At 35.7% G+C, this 26,381-nt stretch overlaps 3 protein-coding genes across 3 annotated transcripts; all 3 read right to left on the reverse strand.

Moving 5' to 3' along the window:
• Positions 1–2,777: 2,777 nt before the first annotated feature.
• Positions 2,778–3,653, reverse strand: LOC110614923. Its single transcript, XM_021756612.2, has 2 exons — positions 3,435–3,653; positions 2,778–3,312 (listed from the first exon to the last, which is right to left on the reverse strand). Exons 1-2 carry the CDS (start codon positions 3,610–3,612, stop codon positions 2,996–2,998), a joined length of 495 nt encoding a protein of 164 aa, XP_021612304.1. The 5' UTR covers positions 3,613–3,653; the 3' UTR covers positions 2,778–2,995.
• A 4,812-nt stretch (positions 3,654–8,465) lies between these two features.
• LOC110615076 (MLP-like protein 423) lies at positions 8,466–9,331 on the reverse strand. Its single transcript, XM_021756783.2, has 2 exons — positions 9,093–9,331; positions 8,466–9,010 (listed from the first exon to the last, which is right to left on the reverse strand). The coding sequence occupies exons 1-2, from the start codon at positions 9,289–9,291 to the stop codon at positions 8,733–8,735; spliced, it is 477 nt and encodes a 158-aa protein (XP_021612475.1). The 5' UTR covers positions 9,292–9,331; the 3' UTR covers positions 8,466–8,732.
• Positions 9,332–25,213: 15,882 nt separating this feature from the next.
• LOC110614895 (MLP-like protein 423) lies at positions 25,214–26,115 on the reverse strand. Its single transcript, XM_021756584.1, has 2 exons — positions 25,856–26,115; positions 25,214–25,764 (listed from the first exon to the last, which is right to left on the reverse strand). Exons 1-2 carry the CDS (start codon positions 26,040–26,042, stop codon positions 25,484–25,486), a joined length of 468 nt encoding a protein of 155 aa, XP_021612276.1. The 5' UTR covers positions 26,043–26,115; the 3' UTR covers positions 25,214–25,483.
• Between the last annotated feature and the right edge of the window lie 266 nt (positions 26,116–26,381).

The raw sequence follows: 26,381 nt of genomic DNA on the forward strand, positions 1-26,381 counted from the left end.
ATAATTATTTTATTTTTTTGAATAATTTGAATAAAATATTGCTAGCGGGGCTCTTATCCTTATCTATTGATGAGGAGATCATTTTAAAAGGGAACATAAAATTCCCTGAGGCTGTCAAGAGTGATATCATCTCAAGTCTCAAAGTATTTCATCAGTGAATTCCATGCTGCAAATATCTTATCCAAAGAGAACAAATGCTTTTAAGATTTTTTTTCTTCTAGAAAAATTTCTTCACCATCGAGAAGGGGCGGACCAGCCACTCCCACCAAATATATTTATTAGTAATAAAATTTCAAATATAATGCACAATAAATATTTTAATCCCTTAAATATTTAATAAGTTAATATAGTTTAATTTTTTATTATTTAGTGATGTATATTAGTATTAAAATATATTAAATTTAAATTTTAATAATTCAAATCACATTAATTATTTAAATAAAATTTTATTTTTTTATTTTATCTAAAATTTCACATTCTACATTAAAATATAATTCTATTATTTAATCTATTTTTAGTAATATCATATCAATTATTTAAATAAAATTTTATTCTTTTATTTTATTTAAAGTTTCACCTCCTATTTCAATTCTTTTAATATTTAAACTTTATTCATTATCATGCTACGTTTAACAATCGTCCAAAATAAGTTATAAATTGTTATTATAAAATAGAGTTATAAAATGAAAAATACAGTCTTATCCAAGTAAAAAAAGATTCGAACACCTCAAACACTTGGTTTATTATCAAAATTAGTCCTCTCCTAAATAGAACGAGTCTTTGTATAAAATTATCGTTATCGAGCACATCCCAACATGTCCCTATTACATTATTAACTTATTAGTTGACGATATCTTTTATCAAACAATCAGTTATATCATCGTCGAATTATCAGGAAATACTATAAAAAGAAAAAGATCACACAGATAAATACACACTTTTTTTAAAAAAAAAAAATTCTAAACAATTCATTATCTTCACTTTCTTCCAAATACTGACTTGAGCGTGGGTGTAATTGTCATGAGCATCCATCGCCACCACCTCACATTCTCTTTCTTACAGGTCTAAACTAATCACAACTCTATTTTCTAGCTTTATTTTCTAGTTGCATTAAATATGCTATTTTCTAGTTACATTAAATACGCTATTCTATCATCATACATACTGATTTAAGCATGATAAAAGTTTATATTATTTTTTATTATAGTTTTATACTCAAAAAATTATGATATAAATAAATAATTAATTTTATTAATTATTAAAATAAATAAATTATAATACACTATATAATTAAATTAGGAATTTAATGGGTGAAAATAACATAAACAAGATTAAAAAAAAAACTAGTACATTCTAAAAAGTTTCTAATAAGTACGCTTGTACAATTTAAAAATCATAATTTATTAAGAATTTATATTAAAATTAGATCCAAATTTTCAATTTCGAATCTAATTAGCATCCAAAAATAGCATTAGAATTTTATTTTGCAATATCGGAGTATATATATTAAATTTAATAATTTTAATTCATAAAATCTAAAAAAAAAAAAAATTAACATATCAAGTTATATCTAACCCTTGGTCAACATGCCATCTAATAACACTAAGTTTTTAGACAGTAAATATTAAATAAAAAAATTAAAAAATTATTAAATTTAGAACATATTTAACAATTATTTTTAAAATAGTGTTTAATATTTTGATTTAATCAAAATACTATTATTTAATAATTAAAAAATAATTTACGAAAATATATTCTTTATAACATTTTGATTAACTACTATCTGAATAGTTTATTCAGTACTATAACGGATAATATTATCGAATAAAATCTTAATAACATCGCTAATAGAGTTTGAAAGTTCAGATCAATAGATCTGAACTATCATATAATATTACAATCATAGCAAAATAAAATTTTAAGTGTATATTTCAACACAATGTACAATGTTGATGTGAAATAAGCGGTTGATTGAATAATTTTTGAAATTTCATAATGCAATGTTTATCCAATTGGATGCAATATGCGTGACATATAACCATTCCCTAAGATAAAAAGGAATCCACTTTTGAATTTGATGCATGTTTTGCAATCAAGAATCTGTCATAAAGGTTTCTGGTAAATGTGAAATTTTAAGAGATTGACACATGGGCATACGTTAAAATTTTAAAATTATTTCATGAATTTTATTTTTTATGATGTTTTTTTAAATTTAATTAAAATATAAATAAATAAAGAACGAAGAACAAAAACAAAAATATAATTACTCTCCATTCACATAGTGAGCTCTGTTTCCTGTGAATGTATGGGCGTGTATATTGTTTGTAACAATGCCTATGCTATTATATTATAAGAAAAATAAAAGGAATTTATTAATTAAATTATAAAATAAATTTATTTGAAAGATTAAATTTAATTAGTTATTAAAATTAATTTTTTATATTTAAATTATTTTAAAATAGATATAAATTTAAAATATTTAATCTCTACCTGAACTCTATTTCGTTATAATTTTAAATAAAATTTTATTATAATAAACCCATTAAAAAACGTTGATGTTATATAAGTTATTGGTGCATATAGTAAAAAATAATAAAAATAGTTTTAATTATTTTTTTATTATAATAATAGTAATTTTTAGTAATAGTAACTCTTCATTATAATTTTTTTATTATGTTATGATAATAATAGTTAAAAATTAATTTCATATTTAAAGTATTTTACAGATTTAAAATACTTAGTCCTATTGGTACTTAAATTCTATTTTATTAATTTCATATATGAAGCAGCTAAAGCTGGATTGTATTATAATTAAGAAAAATACACAAGTGCAGAGCATTAAGTTTATAAGCATAGCGCTCTTCTTTATTTACTATGCCACAAGCAGTACGTAACACAGAAACACATGCATACTCATAACCTAGCAAACATGCATGGATTGACGGGTGCAGAGAACAGGGCTCTGTTTTATTTACGTGCTATGTATATGTATGCTTTAAGACGCCTGTGCTTGCAATTTAGCAGCAGCAGCAAAATTAGCAGATTCACTTTGAACATAGTAATCAACTTTTGCCAGGGTCTCCGTTGCAATCTCTGACATCTCTTTGTCAACACTAATAGCATCTTCTTCGTCATTTGAAGAATATTTATAGGTCCAGGTCCATGACACCCATCCGCCTCTTGGGTAACGTATTACAGCTTTGAACTCGGTTAATGAAAACTTAGTGAGAATATCACCAGTTACAGTGTAAGCGAACTCTCCTCCATCGTTTTTGGTGATAATCTCAGTGGAGTTTTTTATATTCTCAGCCCCTGAAAAAAAAAAAAAAAAAGAAAAGAAAACAAAGAAAAAGAAGATACCAACACCAGTACTTTACTACTAACTCATAATCAGTTTGTTAATATATGTAAAATGGAGGCGTACGTGTACTTACTTGGGCCATACGTGACATAGCGCACATTACATTTTTTGGAATCTGATGTAATTGATGAATATAGTGTCTTAGCAGCTTTAGGAAAATATTTTTTGGAGTGTTGAATATGATTCCAGAACACGTCTGGGTTAGTCCTTATCTTAACTACAACTCCTCCTTCGCCACTTACTATCGACATTTCTGCTAACAGAGAAACAAAGGGACAGGTATTTGAATGATGGATATGCTTCCAGAGCTAACATACAACGCTATTTATAGTGCTGCAGGTGATAGAGAACTGATGAGAAGCCTTTACCAAAAGTTAATAAATTCTTGATGTTAACATATTCTGATAATTAGATTTTTTTTTTTTTCTTTTTTTTCTTTTTAACTTATGGAGAATAAAGGAAGGAGTTAAACAAAGCATGAAATGACCATATAAAGATACTTCTGTCATGCGCAACACCGCAGAGATAATGCACAAGCCACTCTCTACAGTCCAAAGGAGGATAATCAATATAAAGTTCCCTCTTGCTCCATAGCTACAATCATGGCCTTTAAATTCTTCTCTTGCTACATCAAAGCTCTGATCACCTTCATTTTGGTGGCTATGCTCATATTCCTTTTACAGTAGGGTTTGTTCCCCTGCATGGGTTTGATGTATTTTCAGTTCTGGATTTTCATTATGCTTACCTATGTGTTTTTTCTTACCTATCTGCATATTAAAAACAAAAAACCTTTTGATAAAGATATGGTTTTCAGTATCTTTTTAATGCATATTTTCCTAGTAAGCAAGAATTTCTTAATTTCATTAATAAAAAGTCAAGAAAAATGTAGCAAACCCAGCTTGCTAAACCTAGATGATAGGTTTCTGTACAATTCTACTTAGCCCTTCGTCTTTGATAGTATTTTACGAAGAAAAAAAACTAAAGAGTGAAAATTTTGGAAGGAAATAAAATAATGAAGAGGTTAATTTTCTCTATTCTTACTTGGATATTAGTGAAGAAAATAAAAGAGGAAAGCGACTTTTCGAGTACTAAAATATTTATTTTATTCTACATATTTGTAATTAAAATATATGAAGATAAAATATATATTTGTTCATTTTAGATCATTTGTTAAGATGTAATTAATTTTGTTTTTTTCCTTCATGCCACCCTGATAGCTAGGGCTGAGCAGATTTCGGTTCAAACCGAAAAAATCGACCGAACCGAACCGATTTGAAAATTTAGTTCGGTTTTTTATACATTTCGGTTCGGTTCGGTTTTTATTTTCAGAAATTTCGGTGATTTCGGTTCGGTTCGGTTTTAGATTCAAAAATTTCGATTAAACCGAACCGAACCGAAATCATCAATACTACGTCGTTTTTAATAGTTCACTTATTTGCCCTAAATATAAAAGTCATCTCGTCTGCCACAATTCGCATTCACACTCTGTTGCTCTCCATCCATTTCAGATTCCATCGCCGCCTGCCCTCACCTCACACTCACAGTGCATGTGCCTCCATCCACTCCATCCACCACTTCCAGCGGCGCTTCCACCGTCCAACCTCCACTTTCCTCCCGGCGACATCGATTGATTGACCATCGTCGGGTACCTCGGCTTGTACGTTGCAGCTGTGTGACCCGTCGCTGCAATCGTCGGTGCCGCGTCACCCATCGCCGCTGTCGTGTGCTGTTGTGTTGTACATCTGCATCGCTGTCGTGCACTGCCGCGTGCTGTTGTGTCGTACATCTCTCTCACGCCTCCAGCCCTTAGTTCAGTCGGTTGTGTCGTCTGCCGCGTGCTGTTGTGTCGTCTGCCGCGTGCTGTTGTGTCGTACATCTCTCTCTCAAGCCTCCAGCCCTCAGTTCAGTCGGTTGTGTCGTCCATGTGTGCTGTTGAACTTGAGGCAACCGTAGAAGGTAAATAAATATTTTGAAAACAAATTCCATTAGATCTGCTGTTCTGTGATGTTGTATCCTGATTCATATATATTACAAATTAGATGTTGTGTTGAGGCAACTATTTTTTCAAATTCTTGAATAGCATAATAAAATTGATGAAAACCCAGAACTTTTGAGGCTTAACGTGTCAAAGGTAAAAGGATGGAATTGCCATTTAAAACGCTGTTGCTGGCACTTGGCAGGTCGTTTAGCATTAAGTTTAAACGAATTGCTCCAAAAATCGGTTTAACCGATCAAACCGACCGAATTGAACCGAACCGATTTGATTCGGTTCGATTCGGTTATCCCTCTTATTCGGTTCGGTTCGGTTTTTATAAAGTTCTTCAATTCGGTTTTCGATTATTTCGGTTCGATTCGGTTTTAAACCGAACCGACCGAATGCTCACCCCTACTGATAGCTTTAATAAATTTATTTTTATAAAAAAAAAAAAAATCTGAGGCGACATATACTGACAACAAGAAAACCGGAGGTGGTATAATTATAAAAGCAAGATCCCAAAGTTGATGTAAGGTGGCAAAAATTCTTTTTGATAAGTCCAATCCATTCCAGCTTGTGTGATGATAATACTTCCTGTTTTGAGAGAACTTTCTCTCTATTATTTGAGGGAGAAAACTCACTCTCTCATATATTTTTTTTTTTTTTTAAATTTCTGAGCTCAGTTTCTACTTTTTACCATAATCGGTGTAGTTCCAATCGGTCAATTCAATTTCAAATTTGACTTGAGACAGTTCAACTTTAAATTAAATTGAATTAAAAAAATTAAAAATTAAATTATAAAAATATTAAAGATTTAATCAATTGATTATAAAAATATAATCAAATTGAATTAATTCGATAAAAATAAATTCGGTTTAATTCGGTTATTTTAAATTGAAATCTGTAATTTTTTTTAAATTTTTTATTTTTAATTTCAGTAAAATAATTTAATAAATATTTTTTATAAATTTATTAATAAATATTATTTGAATACATAATAATAATATTTAAAAAATTCATATAAATTTATATAAAATTTAAAAATATATATAAAATTAATATTTTACATAATAAAAATATGTATGAAATCAGTTATTTAATTTATCGGTTATTTAACATATTTAAATTGAATCAAATTAAAAATTAAATAAATTGAAAAATACTAATCGAACCGAATCGAATATTTCGATTAACCGAACCATTAAAACAAAATTTATCAGTTCGGTTTAATTTTTCGATTCAAACTGATTTATACTCTCCCCTATTCCTCTCTAACCGAAATGTGAGTTTGCCTTCCTGGGCTCGAGATGGGAATATATAGCTTTTTTTTTAATTTTGTTTTGATATAAATTTTGTAATCTAAAGGATAGAGTTTTTTTATGTAGATTTTCTGGTTACTTGACTCGTATTATCCGCTAGGCTCTATAAAATGAATCCATTTGAAATTTATTATAAAAAAATAAAAATTAATTTCATACAGACGGTACGCCTTCCTTTTTATAGAAAATTTATTTTTCACCTTCTTTTCACCCTGTCAATTATTTTGATATATTAGCCCGAAATTATTAATTTGGTTGTTTTTATTTTTCATTAAAAACTTGATCCAATAAAAAAATTATAAAATAAAATAAATTTACTATTAAAATTTATTTACACGATAGAATTTTTTTTAATTAAATTGAATTTTAAAATTTTTTTATCAGAATTATAAGAAGATCGGAGATTTACTCCATCTTTGTGAGTGAATCTCCATTCTGTTAGGAACAGAAAATTGGCTTGCAAGTCTATCTCAAAATATTACGTCAGTGAATTCCATGCTGCATTTTATCCAAAAAGAATATGCTTTTAAGATTTTTTTTTTAAGAAAATAAAATAAATTTAGTTTCAGAATAAAATCCTAACATGTGTCAAATTATTTCAGTTGAACTTTTTATTAAAATTTAATTGAATAGAAATAATTATAAATTTAAAAAAAAATCAAATTTTAATAAATTAATTTTTTTCATTTAAACTAAATACGGCTCGCCAAATTCCGTATCAAATGCCGATATCACTTCAAAATTTAGGGGAAAAAATATATAGCTTTGAAAAGTTTTTTAAAAAAAATCCCTTACATTGTAATTGATGGTGATATCATCTACAGTATTAAGATACACGACAGTGAATTCCAGCTCGCAAAATTTCATCCGTTTAATGTTGCAGTAATTTTAGTTTAGCTATTTTTTTATATATATTTTTAACTGCATAATAATGAAATTAAGCAATTAATTATATTTTTATCCAAAAAGAGTATGTTTTTTAAAATATATAAAAATATTATAGTAAAGAATCTGTCATAAAGAGTCTTGTAATTTAAAAATTAAAAGTAAATTATTCAGAAGAACGTTAACTTTAATTTGGCTTTTTAAATAAAAAAAGAAAACGCAAAACCTTTTGGCGAGGCTTCTCAGTTTTAATCATTTCTCCTATGATGCTCTAACTGTAAGTGTTAGCTTTGAATTCTGAGGATGTCTCCATTGCTTTTTAAAGAAGGCAGTTTGCCACTTCCATTTGATCTGATGTTGCATGCGCTTATTTTCTGACCTCTGAAAGTTTGAATTTACTTGGTTGTGGGAGTAGTACTTTTCTACTTCAATTTGTTGCTATCACCTTTTAGGTTGCTGTGGGAGGAAAAATCTTACCGCTTTGACCTCAGTCGGCAATGATGGCCGATTGTCTAAAGACGGAGACAGGCGCTTACTTAGGATTTTAACCGGGTTGAGTTTCGATCAGGTTTAGGTTTTAAGTTTCTAGGATTTTTTTTTTTTTCCATCCGCTTTGTTTATCTGTTAAGCTTTAAGAACCCTTTTTAATAAGTATGTTCTCTTTAAATCTTAAGCCTTCGTAAAATTGTATTGAGCTCTGTACCCCTGGTTTATAAAGAATTCAATGCCCTAAAAACCTAAAGGATTTCTCCCAATGAATGTCCAAAGATGATGATTCAGGCCTAAGATCAGGCCCAAATTAAGAACTATCCTTTGTCTTTTAAGGAAAAAAAAAAAGAATAAAAGAAAAAGAAAAAGGAGCAGCTTTGGATTGGACGCATATATATCCAAGTAGTTAGGAAATTCTAAAGTAAAGCAGGCTACATAAGAAAACATAATACCATAAAACACCAAATATTTTACAAAGCTAGGAGACAGGTAACCCATCTCCATTTGCAAACATGATACAAACGACAACCAAATACAACATGCACTTGCGTATTACAAGTGCAGGGTGGAGCAGTAGTCCACTTTATTTACCATATTCATACGATAACAGCTTGCATGGGACAGCATCTCCAAGTATCCTGGGAGATGAGTTTTATTTACTATCTAATATTCCATGCATGCTGCACGTGAGGCAACATATGCCTCAGTATTTTTTGGTAGGAGCATTTTGAATCACTTGATCCACCTGAATGAGGACAGCGATTTCGAACTCGAAGAATGCTGGAGCAAAGCTGTTATCTACCTTCTCATACTCATACGCCCTTTTCACCTTGCAACCTTTCTCTTGAGGATACAAAGTAACAGTGACTTTGAGATTCTTGTAATACTTCAGCACATCTCCATCAATTACAGAGTAAAAGCATTGCAGTTTTTCAAGATCCAGTTTATCAATCTGGTCTGTCTCTGTCTCGATTGGACATCCTGCGTACACGTATAATATGTTAGAAGCTAATTACATGGAAAAATAAAACACACACAGAGAGAGAGGGAGAAAGATTTTTACCATTAGCATACTCGATTTTAAATGTATATACACCCTTGCTCGACTGGCATGGCGTGATCTTCTTGTATATATTGGGCAAATACTTGGGGAGGAGTTCTGCAGCCTGCGTGAAAAAGTTCGTCAGCTGGTCCTCACTGGACTGGAGCATTATAGTATTTTCGACAGTAACAGTGTAGGGAGTGTTGCCACTGGAACTCATTTTGATAATACTTGCGAGAGAACTGCTTGGATATGGATGGATGCATTCACTAGAGCTAAACTCACGTTTATTTATACTAGTAGCTGTGTAGGAGGAGACAAAAAAAAAAAAAGTTAATTCAAGATTTTAGACATAGACATTGGAGAATTAAAACTCGGTATTATCCCTTGTTCAATATATAATATTGATAATTTTATATGAAATAATAATTCAATTATAAAAGATAAACACATATAAAATTGGAGTCCATAAAATTATTCTTATCTTTGTTTATTTTAATACAATTTTTGAATTTGATAGCTACTTATTTACTTTTTATGTTTAATTAATTATTTCATATAAAAATATTTTCTTTATAAATTTAAATTGATCTAAAAATATTTTATAAAATTTATGCTATATGTTGATTGAGATTATAGTTTATATATTTAAAATTTAAAGTACTAAAAAAAAAATTTTAAGTTGAAAAGTAAAAAGTACGTATTCAGCCAATAAGGATACTGTTCATGGACAACACCAATTTGACTTGTGTATGTGAAACCATTAAGTAAAATTCCATTCTTCATTGTCATTTTCAATTTTTGTTAAAAATTCCTACTTCTTATTTCTCCATTTATATTATAACAGTATATTGTATACTTCCAGGTGAAACTGGGGTTTTATAGAGAACTTCAATATTAATAAATAGTTATTTTTAACGATTTTTTCCTTATTTATTAACTTTAAATTATTGCCTCTTTCCTTCTTTTCTATGTGAAAAGAAAAAAAAGAGAATTATTATTGAATTCATAAATTTTTAAAAAATTTATGGATTTGCTTAAATTTTAAAATTATTTAATTTTATAAAATATTATATTTTATAAAATTAAATTATTTAGTCTTTCTATTAAATAAGTTGTTAGTCATATTATTTTAATTTTAATTAAATGAATTAAATATTATTATTAGAATGTAAACATAATCTTAGCAAATTATATAATCATATATTAATCGATTAGCAAAGGATTCTTAGGAATTGATTTAACAAGACCTTATAATCTGTGTATATATACACTTACTTCAATGGAGAAAGATACGGAAATTATCCAATTATTTCTTATCTTATTCCATGATATTAAAGTCATTCCCATAGAAATTTAATTTTTTTCTTTTCCATCAAATTTTAAATTTTTTTAGAGACTTAGTCCTCCTGTTCTTTTGGGTTACCTATCTAGGGTAACATTTGTCTCTCACCCCCATCTAGGGAAGACGCTGGAGTTGCCTTGCAGCTCCCTTATCAGATTTGTGGTTCATTTGCCGTTTAAGTGTTGAGTTAAGGCGTTTTTTATACTATTCACGATGGGTACTGTTAACGTCAATACTGTTCACATTGGCTACTATTTATTGGGTTACTGTTCACTAGGTTAGGTTTTGCTAACTTCTTTTAATTCATTCGTTTGAAGGTATAGGAGTATAGGATTTTGGTTGAAACGGTTTCTGACAGTAAGACCCATGTTATTAAAATTATCCCAACGTCTTAAATAGCGACTGAGACAGGTAAAACGTGTCTTATTTTCTCTTCATTTAAATGGGTTATTGATTCTGGTGCCACGGATCATATGATAGGTAATCCTCATATTTTTACTAACTTTCGATCTCATAAAGCACCTTCTCCTGTTATTATAGTTGATGGGTCAACTTACAATGTTGAGGGTTCTGGGACTGTTAAATCTACTCCTTCTATTACCCTATCATCTGTACTAAGTTTATCTAATCTTGCCTTTAATTTAATCTTTGTGAATAAACTTACCAAATACCTAAATTGTTGTGTTTCCTTTTTTCCTAATAATTGTCTCATTCAGGATCTTGTGACGAAATAGATTATTGGTAAAGGACATGTATCTAGGGGTCTCTATATTTTGGATGCATGGGTGTCTTGGTCTGTTGCTTGCTCCAGTGTTATGTCTCCATTTGAAGCACATTGTCGATTGGGACAACCTTCTTTACCGGTTTTGAAGAAGTTATGCCCTCAATTTTATGAGTTATCTTTACTAGAATGTGAATCATTTCATTTTGCAAAATATTATCGAAATTCTATAAGTCATAGAGTCAATAAAAAAGCTGAGTCTGCTTTTGAATTAGTTCATTCAGATATTTGGGATCCATGTCTGATTGGATCTAAGACTGTATTCAGATATTTTATCACTTTTGTGGATGATTACTATACAATGATATGGATTTATTTTATGAAGCATTGTTCGAAAGTGTTTTCTCATTTTTCTGCCTTTTATGCTGAAATCAAGACTCAATTTAATGTTTCTGTGAAAATTTTGTGGAGCGACAATGCTAAAGAATATATGCCAGAATCAATTCAGGCTTATATGACTCAACATGGTTTTTTTCATCAATCGTCATGTGTTGATACACCCGCTCAAAATGGGGTAGCTAAAAGGAAGAATCGACATCTCCTTGAGACTGCTCGAGCTCTATTGTTTCAAATGCAAGTTCCTAAGCAATTTTGAGCCGATGTTATTTCTACTGCATGCTTTCTCAATAATCGCATGCCCTCCATAGTACTAAACGGTAATACTCCTTATAATGTTCTCTTTCCTAAAAAACTATTATTTCCTAAGAAACTACGACTGTTTGGCAGCACTTGCTATGTTCGGGATGTCAGACCTTATATGGCTAAATTTGATTCTAAAGTTTTAAAGTGTATTTTTTTGAGATATTCTCGCCTTCAGAAGAGGTATCGGTGTTACTTTCCAGACCTCAATAAATATCTGGTCTCAACAGATGTATCATTTTTTGAGAAAATTTCTTTATATCCTATTGCACAAACCTCTCCTGATCAAGAGGAGGATGATGAGTGGCTCATCTATAAAATCATATCTGATGGTGGGACCTCTTCGAGTATGCATTCTACTATGCTATTTGATGGTAACATTCCTTCTAGAACTCAGCCTCCTGTTTAATTGTCAATTATTCAAGTTTACTCTCGGAGACCAGTACTTGATGATACATGTCCTGCACCAGAATCTTCTTGTAATACCCGGCTAGAGTCCGGCATCGGGATTCCTGTAGTCCGGTGGAATCTTGGGTGTCGGAATCCTCTGGAATGGGTAATACGTAAGTTTTAAAGTGTTTTAAGTTGGTTTTAATGTTTTAAGAGTTAAAGAGAAAGAGTTTTTGGATAAAAAGCAACAAGGGAGAAAATAGCAAGTTCGGCCGCCGAAGGTCACTTTCGGCCGCCGAACATTGCATGGTTTCGGATTCACGTTCGGCTGCCGAAGGTGGTCTGATCAGCCACCTATAAAAGAGTCAAAGGTCGGTGAGAGGAGGTATTTTCTCCTTCACCCGCAGCCAAAGGTGAGTCCCAACCCTCTCCATGTTGACTTTCATGTTTTTGATGTTTTTCACCAAATCTTCCAAGGTTTTAAGAGTTTTGGGATGTTTTGAAGGTTTTTAGTAAAAAGATCAAAGTTTGGAAGCTTGGAGCTTTGGGAGAGATTTTCCTCATAACTCCACGTTGGGATTCTTCAACCTTGAGTTTTTCAAGAGGTAAGTGAAGATCTTAAGCTTCTAGTATGGTTTTTAAAGGTTTTAAGAAGTTTGTATGGGTAGTATGCATGTTTAGGTTTAAGGGGGGTTTTGGTGATCTTGGCATGTTCAAGTGTGTTAAGTGTTATTTGTAATGTTTGTTGAGGTTATAGGTTAGCTTTTGACCTCTTTATGCATGTTTTATGATATGTGCTAGTTGGGAGTAGTTGATATGCATGTTAGATAGGTTTGGGGGAAAGTTTACATGAAGCAGAGCAAGTCTCTGCCCTTCTGGCTAAGCCAGGTTCGGCCGCCGAAGGAAGGTTCGGCCGCCGAACCCCTTATGGAGGCAGTTTCGGCTGCCAAAGCTTGCTTCCGAAAGTTTGGACTTTCGTCTCTGGAGGCAAGGTTCGGCCGCCAAAAGTGCCGCCGAAGGTTGAGTTTCGTCTCTGGACGAGACATTCGGCTGCCAAAGGTGCCCTCGAAGGTTAGGAAAAGGAATTTCGGCCGCCGAAGGTGGAGATTCGGCCACCAAAAGTATGTGAGTTTCGTCTCTGGATGGGACTTTCGGCCGCCGAACCTGCCGCCGAAAGTGCCCTGTCCAGCCTTCCTTTGCATGCTATGTGTGCTTGTTTTAGGGTCTTTTAGAGGGCTTTTGGGGGAGTTTATAGAAATGTTCTAGAGTTGGTTTGGTCCCTCATATGTGTCCATCTGTGTAGGAACAGATCAGAGGAACCTGAGTGGTCAGCAGTGAGCACTGCTACAGAACCTGCGAAGTTTATACGGAGTCAGCCAGAGGTGAGTGGAACTAACTTTAATGTTTTAATATGAGCAAATGAATATTTTATCATGTTTCATGCATCATGAATATGTTATAGGTTGAGTGCATTAGAATTCACAAAGATGACGCATTGCATTATTCTATGTTGATGATCAATCCGTGAGAGGAAGGACGCTTGCGTGAACTCTCTGGGGAAGGATGTTTACGTGAACCCATACGGATAAAAGTAACAGACGATGAAATACTTGTGCTATGATGCATTTCCATGAGAGCATTTTTATCACCTGTTTTATAGGTTCTGCTCACTGGGCTAGTATAGCTCATCCCTCTCCCTTAACCCCAGTTTTGCAGGTTCAGAGTCCAGAGAAGGGTGTCAGCAGGGTACAGAGAAAAAGAAGAGTTATGTAATAGTTTAGCTGGACATGTAAATGTAAAGAGATAGTATATGATGTATAGTGTATAGAATTGTGCTTGACATATGTAAGATGTGATCTTTTTGGTATACATGATCATTTTTATGAAAATGTTTTATGTTATGTGAATGAAAAACCAGGCTTAACATTATATGAGATAACCCGCTTAGAGCATAGATGAGAGCTCTAGCAGGGGTTTTACAGTATAGAGTTAGCATATGCACAGGTTAAGCCTTGGAACAGGGAAAGATTTTAATTATTTTACAGAAAAATGCATGATCATTTACAGGTTTTCACAGGTTCACAGAGCACATGGCAGGCTTACTACGGGTCTAGGCGGCCTTAAGCCGATCTGGATCCTAGTGCCAGTAACAGTTCGGTTTTCGGGCTGTTACAGAGTGGTATCAGAGCAGTTAGGTTCACATGGTCGGACCTATATAGATAGAGATGGGCTCATAGAGTTTTTAGAAGGTCAAGCACAATAGGGAAAACATGTCCACTAGGATAGGATGTTAGTCTTGTCTATATAATGATGTGAAATGCCATGATTTATGCATGTGCATTGCTTTATATGTGATGTATGCTGACATGTTGCTGATGTGTTGTGCTATATGTTGTTTCCCAGAAAGTAGTCATGAGAGGAACTCGTCGATCCACCAGATTGACTAGAGTCCCATCAGAAAGAGAGGGTACAGCTGCTCATCCTCCTGCATTGCCAAGGGAAAGGGCACGCAGAGCAGGCGGGGAAGGAACGTCAAGAGACCCTAGAAGGTCTTCTGACGAGAGTAGAATGGGTGTGCACAGAGGAGAAAGACTAGAGGAAGTCAGAGAAGCTATGGAGGTAGAGCAGGGAAGAGATGAGGGTATGGGTGTGGAAAGGCAGGAGGAAGGTATGGGGGAGTCTCAGGGAGGAGCACAGGGCTACGGGTATCCGATGGAGGGCACTTCGGATTACTCCAGCTATGCCCCCTATCCACCATATATGCCCTATATGCCTTATCCTACCTTTTATCCACCTTACCACATGTATCCACCCCCACCTTATCAACAAAGTCCAGCACACCCTGAACCTCAAGAAACAGCACCTCCACCACCACCACCTGAACCAGCAGCCCCTGTTGTGGAAGCACAGCCATCTAGTTCTTCAGGGGGGAGAAAAGTAAAGATGACAGAGTACTTGAAACTGGATGCTCCTAAATTCAATACGGGAGACGATCCATTTGAGTATCTCAGTGCGGTCAGAATGATCACAAGTGAGCTGGGAGCGGATGATTGTAGAGCCATTGAGATGGCAGGGTTTACCCTAAAGTGTAAGAAGGCTAGGGAATGGTTCAAGAGTTATGTAGAGCCCAGGATAGACAGTATGTCTTAGGAAGTGTTTGCTAATGAGTTCGCCGGTTGGGCGTTTCCTGACAGCTCCAGGGAGATGAAAGTGGTTGAGTTTGAGCAGCTCAGGCAAACAGAGGAGATGACCGCAGATGAGTACACAGATAAATTCCTGGATCTGTTGAGGTATGTGGGTCAGGCATATGATACGGATCAGAAGAAGGCGAGGAGATATGCCTCAAGGCTTCATCCCAGGTATTTCTCCTTGATTCTTCCAGCTGAGAAGGAGAGTTTTCACTCTATTGTGGATGCAGCCAGGAAAATGGAGGCGAGTGCCATTATTCAAGGAATAGTTAAACAGCCTACGGCACAGTCTTCAGGTTCTAAGATGGAAACTTCTTCTCAGAGTACAGCAGCTACAGGCAGGAAGAGATGGGATAGAAGAGGAAAGAGGGGAAAGTTCTGGAGCAGGGTTAAATCAGGTCTGGGAATGGGGAGTAGTTCAAGTTCAGATGCAAGCAGTGCAGCGTGCAAGAGATGTGGGAAAATGCATAGAGGGGCTTGTTTGTTGGGATCTACAGCTTGCTATAAGTGTGGGCAAGAAGGGCATTATGCACGAGAATGTCCTCAGGCGACTTTGGTTGCACCATCCCAGCAGATGACATCTGGCAGTGTTGTACAGCCAGCAGCTCCGACAGTACCCCAGAGTAGTGGCAGAGGAAGAGGAAGAGGGTCAGCCTCTTCGTCAGGGATGGGTTCCCGAGGTGCAGGTCCGTCAGTCCCAGCATGGATTTTCACCATGACTCAACAGGAGGCAGACACTTCGAACACAGTGGTGTCAGGTAAACTCATCATTGGGTGTTCAGAGGTGTATGCTTTGATGGACCCCGGTGCTTCTCACTCTTTTATTTCTTTGAAAGCCGCAGAGAGATTGGGTTTGATAGTCTCTGAGCTAGAGTGTCCTTTTTGGGTGAGTGGACCCAGATGTGACCCATCATTGGCAAAGTCAGTCTGTCGGTTCAGTCCAGTCTGTATAGAGAGTAGATACCTTCCAGCTGACCTGGTGGTTCTAGAGTTGACAGATTTTGATGTCATTCTAGGGATGGATTGGTTATCTACGTATAATGCTACCTTGAACTGCAGAGACAAGGTAGTGAGTTTCAGAGACCAGGATGGGTACGAGTGTGTCTTCAGAGGAGACAGAAGGGGGACACCTAAAGGGATGATATCAGCCCTTCAGGCTCGTAGGTTGTTGAGGAGAGGATGTCAGGGGTTCCTAGCTCATGTGAGAGAGCTAGATAGTCGGGTTAGGGAACCATCCTCAGTGCCAGTGGTTAGAGAGTTCCCAGACGTGTTTCCTGAAGATCTTCCAGGACTACCACCTGATAGGGAAATAGAGTTCGAGATTGAATTGATGCCTGGTACCAGACCGATCTCTATTCCTCCCTACAGGATGGCACCAGCGGAGCTGAGAGAGTTGAAAGAGCAGTTACAGGAGTTGGTAGACAAGGGTTTCATCCGTCCGAGTACCTCACCTTGGGGTGCTCCAGTACCGTTTGTCAGGAAGAAGGATGGATCTCTTAGACTTTGTATCGACTACAGACAGTTGAACAAAGTCACTACCAAGAATAAGTATCCTCTACCCAGGATCGATGATCTATTTGACCAGCTGGCAGGAGCGGGTTATTTTTCTAAGATAGATCTGAGGTCCGGGTATCATCAGTTAAAGATCAGGGAAGAGGATGTACCGAAAACTGCTTTCAGGACTAGATATGGGCACTATGAGTTCCTGGTAATGCCGTTCGGGTTGACTAATGCCCCTGCAGCATTTATGGATCTCATGAACAGGGTTTTCAGGGAGTACCTAGATCACTTTGTGATTGTCTTTATAGATGATATCCTGGTGTACTCCAAGGATGCAGAGGAACATACCCAGCATCTGAGAATAGTCCTGCAGACTTTGAGAGAGCATGGCTTGTATGCCAAGTTCTCTAAGTGTGAGTTCTGGCTGAGGAGCATTTCCTTCTTGGGTCATGTAGTATCAGATGAAGGCATAGCAGTGGACCCCAAGAAGGTAGAGGCAGTAGCCAACTGGCCTACACCCACTACAGTGACAGAGGTTAAGAGTTTTCTGGGTTTGGCAGGTTACTATCGGAGGTTCGTTCAGGACTTCTCGAAGATAGCTGCTCCTATGACCAGACTGACCAGAAAGAACCAGAAGTTCTTATGGTCTGAAGAGTGTGATGAAAGTTTTGAAGAGTTGAAGAGACGGTTGACTTCAGCACCGGTACTAGCTCTGCCGATCAGTGATGAGGACTTCACAGTGTTCTGTGATGCGTCCCGAGTGGGACTGGGTTGTGTGTTAATGCAGAGAGACAGAGTGATAGCTTATGCTTCTAGGCAGCTGAAGAAGCACGAGCTGAACTACCCGACACACGATCTGGAAATGGCAGCTGTTATCTTTGCACTTAAGATGTGGAGGCATTACCTCTATGGGGTGAAATGTGAGATCTTTACGGATCATAAGAGCCTGCAGCACATCTTGAGTCAGAGGGATCTGAATCTAAGGCAGAGAAGGTGGGTGGAATTGCTTAGTGATTATGATTGTAAGATTCAGTATCATCCGGGTAAGGCTAATGTTGTAGCTGATGCCTTAAGCCGGAAATCACTTGGCAGTCTATCCCACATTTCAGCACAGAGAAGGCCGATGTGAAGGACTTTTACAGGCTCATAGATGAAGGGCTACAGTTAGAGTTATCTGGTACAGGAGCTTTGGTTGCACAGATGAGAGTTACACCTGTGTTTCTAGAGCAGGTGGCTCTGAAACAGCACGAGGACCCTGAGTTAGTGAAGATTGCCAGGACTGTTCAGTCAGGCGATAGTGCAGAGTTCAGATTTGACAGTCAGGGGATTCTTCGGCACGGGAAGAGGTTATGTGTACCAGATGACAGCGAGTTGAAGGAAGATATTATGAGGGAAGCTCATAATGCAAGGTATAGCATGCACCCTGGAGCCACCAAGATGTATCAAGACCTGAGAAGAGTATATTGGTGGCCAGCAATGAAGAGAGAAGTGGCACAGTATGTGTCAGCCTGCGAGATATGTCAAAGGGTGAAGCTAGAGCACCAGAAGCCGGCTGGAATGCTTAACCCACTGCCGATTCCAGAGTGGAAATGGGAGAACATAGCTATGGATTTTGTAGTGGGGTTACCGGCGACGTCTAACAGACTAGACTCTATCTGGGTGATTGTGGATAGACTGACTAAATCTGCTCACTTCATACCAGTCAGGAGTAACTACTCTGTAGACAAGTTAGCGCAGGTGTATGTGGAAGAAATAGTGAGATTGCATGGAGTACCAGTGTCAATAGTTTCTGATAGAGGACCACAGTTCACCTCTCGATTTTGGCGGAGTCTGCAAGCTGAAATGGGCACAAGATTGGATTTCAGCACTGCTTTCCATCCACAGACGGACGGTCAGTCAGAGAGGACCATCCAGACCATAGAGGATATGTTGAGAATGTGTGTGTTAGACTTTGGCAGTTCTTGGAGGCAGCATCTACCTCTGGTGGAGTTTGCCTACAATAACAGCCATCATGCTAGCATAGGGATGGCTCCTTATGAAGCTCTGTATGGAAGGAAGTGCAGAACACCAGTTTGCTGGGAAGAGGTAGGAGAGAAGGCTCTTGCAGGGCCAGAGATTGTAGAGATCACCAGCAGACTAGTGCCTATCATCAGAGAGAGGATCAAGACAGTTGTCAGTAGACAGAAGAGTTATGCAGACGTCCGGAGGAAACAGATAGAATTCCAGGAGGGGGATATGGTATTGCTGAAGGTGTCTCCGATGAAGGGAGTGGTTCGCTTTGGAAGGAAGGGTAAGCTAGCTCCACGATACATTGGTCCCTTCGAGGTCTTGCAAAAGATCGGAAATGTGTCGTATAAGCTGGATTTACCTGCTTCTATGGAAAAGATCCATCCGGTGTTCCATGTTTCTATGCTACGGAGGTTCGTGTCAAATCCGAGTAAAGTTCTCAGTGAGCCTGATGTAGAGATCCTAGGAGATCTCACTTATGTAGAGCAGCCAGTACGGATCATTGACACCCAGATCAGAAGATTAAGGAACAAGGAGATACCGATGGTAAAAGTTTTGTGGAACCACCACAATCTAGAGGAGTGCACCTGGGAGACACGAGAATCCATGCTTCAGCAGTATCCCTATCTGTTTTAAGGTTAGTTAGCTTTCCCCTTTTCTTATGTGCTTATGTGTTTTATGTTGAGTTAGGAACATTCGGGGACGAATGTTCTTAAGGGGGGGAGAATGTAATACCCGGCTAGAGTCCGGCATCGGGATTCCTGCAGTCCGGTGGAATCTCGGGTGTCAGAATCCTCTGGAATGGGTAATACGTAAGTTTTAAAGTGTTTTAAGTTGGTTTTAATGTTTTAAGAGTTAAAGAGAAAGAGTTTTTGGATAAAAAGCAACAAGGGAGAAAATAGCAAGTTCGGCCGCCGAAGGTCACTTTCGGCCGCCGAACATTGCATTGGTTCGGCTTCACGTTCGGCTGCCGAAGGTGGTCTGATCAGCCACCTATAAAAGAGTCAAAGGTCGGTGAGAGGAGGTATTTTCTCCTTCACCCGCAGCCAAAGGTGAGTCCCAACCCTCTCCATGTTGACTTTCATGTTTTTGATGTTTTTCACCAAATCTTCCAAGGTTTTAAGAGTTTTGGGATGTTTTGAAGGTTTTTAGTAAAAAGATCAAAGTTTGGAAGCTTGGAGCTTTGGGAGAGATTTTCCTCTTAACTCCACGTTGGGATTCTTCAACCTTGAGTTTTTCAAGAGGTAAGTGAAGATCTTAAGCTTCTAGTATGGTTTTTAAAGGTTTTAAGAAGTTTGTATGGATAGTATGCATGTTTAGGTTTAAGGGGGGTTTTGGTGATCTTGGCATGTTCAAGTGTGTTAAGTGTTATTTGTAATGTTTGTTGAGGTTATAGGTTAGCTTTTGACCTCTTTATGCATGTTTTATGATATGTGCTAGTTGGGAGTAGTTGATATGCATGTTAGATAGGTTTGGGGGAAAGTTTGCATGAAGCAGAGCAAGTCTCTGCCCTTCTGGCTAAGCCAGGTTCGGCCGCCGAAGGAAGGTTCGGCCGCCGAACCCCTTGTGGAGGCAGTTTCAGCTGCCAAAGCTTGCTTCCGAAAGTTTGGACTTTCGTCTCTGGAGGCAAGGTTCGGCCGCCGAAAGTGCCGCCGAAGGTTGAGTTTCGTCTCTGGACGAGACATTCGGCTGCCAAAGGTGCCCCCGAAGGTTAGGAAAAGGACTTTCGGCCGCCGAAGGTGGAGATTCTGCCGTCGAAAGTATGTGAGTTTCGTCTCTGGACGGGACTTTCGGCCGCCGAACCTGCCGCCGAAAGTGCCCTGTCCAGCCTTCCTTTGCATGCTATGTGTGCTTGTTTTAGGGTCTTTTAGAGGGCTTTTGGGGGAGTTTATAGAAATGTTCTAGAGTTGGTTTGGTCCCTCATATGTGTCCATCTGTGTAGGAACAGATCAAAGGAACCTGAGTGGTCAGCAGTGAGCACTGCTACAGAACCTGCGGAGTTTATACGGAGTCAGCCAGAGGTGAGTGGAACTAACTTTAATGTTTTAATATGAGCAAATGAATATTTTATCATGTTTCATGCATCATGAATATGTTATAGGTTGAGTGCATTAGAATTCACAAAGATGACGCATTGCATTATTCTATGTCGATGATCAATCCGTGAGAGGAAGGACGCTTGCGTGAACTCTCTGGGGAAGGACGTTTACGTGAACCCATACGGATAAAAGCAACAGACGATGAAATACTTGTGCTATGATGCATTTCCATGAGAGCATTTTTATCACCTGTTTTATAGGTTCTGCTCACTGGGCTAGTATAGCTCATCCCTCTCCCTTAACCCCAGTTTTGCAGGTTCAGAGTCCAGAGAAGGGTGTCAGCAGGGTACAGAGAAAAAGAAGAGTTATGTAATAGTTTAGCTGGACATGTAAATGTAAAGAGATAGTATATGATGTATAGTGTATAGAATTGTGCTTGACATATGTAAGATGTGATCTTTTTGGTATACATGATCATTTTTATGAAAATGTTTTATATTATGTGAATGAAAAACCAGGCTTAACATTATATGAGATAACCCGCTTAGAGCATAGATGAGAGCTCTAGCAGGGGTTTTACAGTATAGTGTTAGCATATGCACAGGTTAAGCCTTGGAACAGGGAAAGATTTTAATTATTTTACAGAAAAATGCATGATCATGTACAGGTTTTCACAGGTTCACAGAGCACATGGCAGGCTTACTACGGGTCTAGGCGGCCTTAAGCCGATCTGGATCCTAGTGCCGGTAATAGTTCGGTTTCCGGGCTGTTACACTTCTTGGCCATCGGATCCACCATCAAGTGACCTTGACCTCTCCATTAGTCTTCATAAAGGTAAACGACATAATAAATCTACTTATTCTGTTGCTAACTTTCTGTCTTATGATCACCTATCTCCTTCTTCTACCTCCTTAATTGTCTCTCTAGATTCCATTTTTTTGCCTAAAATAATTAAAGAGACCCTGACTCATTCTAGATGGCGTGATGCAATATTTAGAAGATCAAGCCTCTAGATGAAAATCTTACTTGAGAACTAGTTGATTTACCCTTTGGCAAGAAGGTTGTGGGCTGTAAATGGGTTTTTGCCATCAAAGTCAATCCAGATGGTTTCATAGCGAGGCTTAAGACCCGTCTTGTCGCCAAAGGTTATGCCCAAACCTATAGCGTTGACTATTTTGACATTTTTTCTCCTGTGGCAAAAGTAACCTCTGTTCACTTGTTCATCTCCTTAGCTGCTTTTCAGCATTGACCTTTACACTAGTTAGATATCAAGAATGCATTTTTACATAGTGACCTCCAAGAGGAGGTGTATATGGAGCAACTACCAGGATTTGTTACTCAGGAGAGTATGGGAAGTCTGCCATTTGAAGAAATCTTTGTATGGTTTGAAGTAGAGTCCCCGTGCATGGTTTGGCAAGTTTAGTGAAGCTGTTCAAAAATTTGGGTTGAAAAAAGCAAGTGTGACTATTCAGTCTTCTAGAGAAATTCAGATACTAGTATTATTCTCCTTCCTTGTTGTATATGTTGATGATATTGTAATTACATGTCATTACAGGGAATGATAGTACAGAGATCTCTTCTCTCAAAAACTACTTGCATACGAGTTTTCATATTAAATACTTGGGTCGGCTTAAGTATTTCTTAGGAGTCGAAGTCTTGAGGAGTAAAAGAGGAATTTTCCTATCTCAAAGGAAGTATATCATTGACTTACTTACAGAAACTGGGAAGATGGGAGCTAAACCATGTAGCACACTAATTATTCGTAATATATGTCTTACAAAGGACGACGGAGACTCTTATGATGATCTAGAGAGATACAGGAGGTTGGTTGGAAAACTAAACTATCTTATGGTGATAACTTAGCCAGATATTGCTTTTACAGTAAGCGTTGTAAGCTAGTTCATATTTGCACCTACAGTAAAATATTGGGCAACTCTAGAACAAATTTTATGTTATCTAAAAGGAACTCCTGGATTCAGTATACTCTATAGTGATCATGGGTATACTGCACTTGAGTGTTTTTCTGATATTGACTGGACAGAATCCAAAAGTGATAGAAGGTCGACTACAAGCTATTGTGTATTTGTTGAAGGAAATCTAGTGTCTTGGAAGAGTAAGTAAAATGTGGTATCCAAATCTAGTGCCGAGTCAGAATACAGGGCCACGACTCAATCCACTTGTGAGATTCTGTGGATAAATCATCTGCTGAATGAAGTAGGTATGGATATTGCATCACCCACAAAACTTTGGTGTGATAACCAGGCTACTCTTCACATTACTTCAAATCCAGTATATCACAAACGGACTAAGCATATTGAAGTTAATTGTCATTTCATCCGTGAGAAAATTTAAGAAAATTTAATTTCCATCACTTATGTGAAGATAGGAGAGCAATTGGCTGATTTACTCACCAAAACTTTAAATGGATTTCGAATAAAATATTTTTCTAATAAGTTGACCATGATAAACATTTATAATCCAACTTAAGCAAAATGTTAGAGTTTGAACATAATTATAGAAAATTACATAATTATAAGAGATTATATAATCATAAACTAATTAATTGATAGATGATTCTTGGAAGTTATGTTAATGAGACGTTATAATCTGTATATATATACATACTTATTTTAATAAAGAAAAATATAAAAATTATCCAATTATTCTTTATTTTATTATAATTATAAATATTTATAATTATAAATGCTAAATAATATGTATAATTAAATTTATAAAATTAAACTATATAAATATTTAAAATAATTAATTATTTTTTATTAAAAATAAATGTGTCTATATACACATTAGAGCTTTTTTTACTTATTCTTAAGAAATAATTAAAATAGAGGCTTGCGATTTCATTTTTATTTAGAATTTAAATAAAAATAAAAATTACACTCACTTGTTAATAGTTTAATTATAATTCAGTTAATTCGATTTTAATTGCTTAAATAATTTTATATGTTTATTGTCAAGATTCATTGTATATAAATGTCTAGTTAAATAATTTAATATTTTATTTGTTTTATAGAAAATCATTTATATAAGAAAAAATATTTTTTAATAAAATAATTTTTTTTTATTATTTAGTTATAATCAAATAGTTTTAACAAATTTCATACATAGTGTGAAATAGATTTTCAAATTTTAAAAGATAACCTTTACTTTTAAAAACGTTTTTTTTTTTTTTTTTTTTTTACCGCATTAATGTACTTGTTACAAACAGAGTAAATGGGTATGATTGCCAGATGGCAGCATCTTGTGAATGCATTAAATGCAATTCCCCTGAAATTTTGATTTTTCCGGAAGAGGTTAAACAAAATTGAATCATCACATTCAGCTCCCGTGTTTTCTTCTTCCATGTGATACACACTCTTGTAAGACAAATTTATTCACTGTTCTCCAAATAATACGTCATATATGAATTATGTTGTACTTCTAATTAATAAAAATAAAATATTTATTATTAAATAATTAATTAAAAAATAATTATCAACACACTTAATTATTTTATTTATATATTTTAATATAAATTTGAGTCATGTAATATTCTAAATTTATTATTTCCCTTTTATCCTCCATTTTCTTACCAGCCACACAATTTATTTTATTTTCAGAGAATTATCAAATGCTGTGTCTACCAGAATTTGTCTTATTTCAATTGGTTCCCATCTCCAATTCCATGATATTTTGTTTTATTTTATATAATCTTTTTTGGCTGCTTCCATGAATATACAGATGTCACGTTCCCCAAAGTAATGAAAAATAGCCAAAATTCAAAACTCGTGTATCTTTTTGTACCAATTAATTTAATACTTTTCAAAATATATTATTATTTTTTTAAATAAAAATTAAAAATTAAAAAAATAAAATCTGATATTTTTTAAAAAAATAATTACTATCAAATTAAATCTATAAATACATAAGATATTTTCATTGAATCAATAAATTTAAATGATATTTTATATTTTTTAAAAAATAAATTGTCCTTACCATGAATGTCTTTTATTTCTTGAGAAAAAAAAAAGAATATTATGACGTCAGCTTGGTGACATCACCAGGATAATGGAATTCCTTTCGTGGTAAATTCATGTGCCAGCTGTCCCCGGTGAAAACACGAAATGGATTATTTGATCTTATTTCTTTATTTATTTATTTTGCTAGATAATCAATACAAAAATTTATATTTGAAAAAAACAAAAACTTAATTTACATAAAAACAAATTTTTTTTATTGGTCTTTATTTTTTTTTATTTCAACATGCAAATATTGCCTGAAAAGTCTAAAAAGGCATCTAAGTATAAAGCCCATCCAGGGTTAACAGAACAGCCCAACCCATAGCCATCTCCTAAGCCCACAACAAGAACTGGTGTGCGGTTAAAACATTATTTTATTTTAATTTATTTAGCATGATTTTCCTTCTCTGGGAAACAATTGCAAGAGGCCAACCATCCAGTGGATTGGTAGTCAAATTATTCATTTGCCCATATATATATATATAACTCGAGGTGAGCTAGGTGCTTCTAAGCCTTGTGATCCAGAATATATTCATCCACCTCCTTGAAGTTCTTTACTACAAAATCCTTGATCACATGTGGGACTTCAACGTCGTCGCTCGCCTTCTCGTACTCACAGCTCCATTTCACCAAGCTTTCACCATTTTCCTTTGAACCAACAGATATGAAGCCCTTGAAAGTCTTGTAGTATTTCAGAAGGTCACCATCAATCACACTGTAAGCGACGTGCTTGGTTGCTTCATCTACAGCATCGATCCTCTCCTTCGATACCTTAACGAGCGGAGAACCTGGAAAATCAAACAACCCACTTTCAGTAATATAATTAAAACTGAAATCTTTATAATCTAAGACTGCATGTTAATGAATTGAAGGCTACACCTTCAGCATAACTGAAGAGGCGAATAGAACCAGGAGCCTTGCCATCGCCTTCAAGTACTTGAATGCTCTTGTATTGGTCAGGGAAGGCCTTGGGGAAGAGAGTTGTGGAGCTCCTAATGCTATCCCAGAACTTTTCTGGAGAAGACTTGATGTGAACTTCTACGTCAAGCTTTCCACTAGAGGCCATGTTGGGATGATGCACAAACGAAAGTAGATGAACAAGAGAGAATCGGTGACTTGCATTTTAGAGAGCCTCAATGTGCAAATTTAATACTGGCGGTGTTGTATCGGGATTTGGTTGAGAGCTTTCAATTCATTGAAAGCAAGTTCAACTGCCACTGACTTGTAATCAAGAATTCCGCTGCTTTGTTCACCGGCCAGTGCCAGCAATGGACCCAATCACATAAATTCTGTGACGGTGGTGTTACATATACATGGATCACTATAATGGCAGATTTTTTTTTTTTTTGCTTTGTACAAAAAGAATATACAAAATCATTTACAAAGAAGAACAAAAATCATTTTT

The sequence above is a fragment of the Manihot esculenta genome, chromosome 5, assembly GCF_001659605.2.
Source record: "Manihot esculenta cultivar AM560-2 chromosome 5, M.esculenta_v8, whole genome shotgun sequence".
Taxonomy (NCBI): domain Eukaryota; kingdom Viridiplantae; phylum Streptophyta; class Magnoliopsida; order Malpighiales; family Euphorbiaceae; genus Manihot; species Manihot esculenta.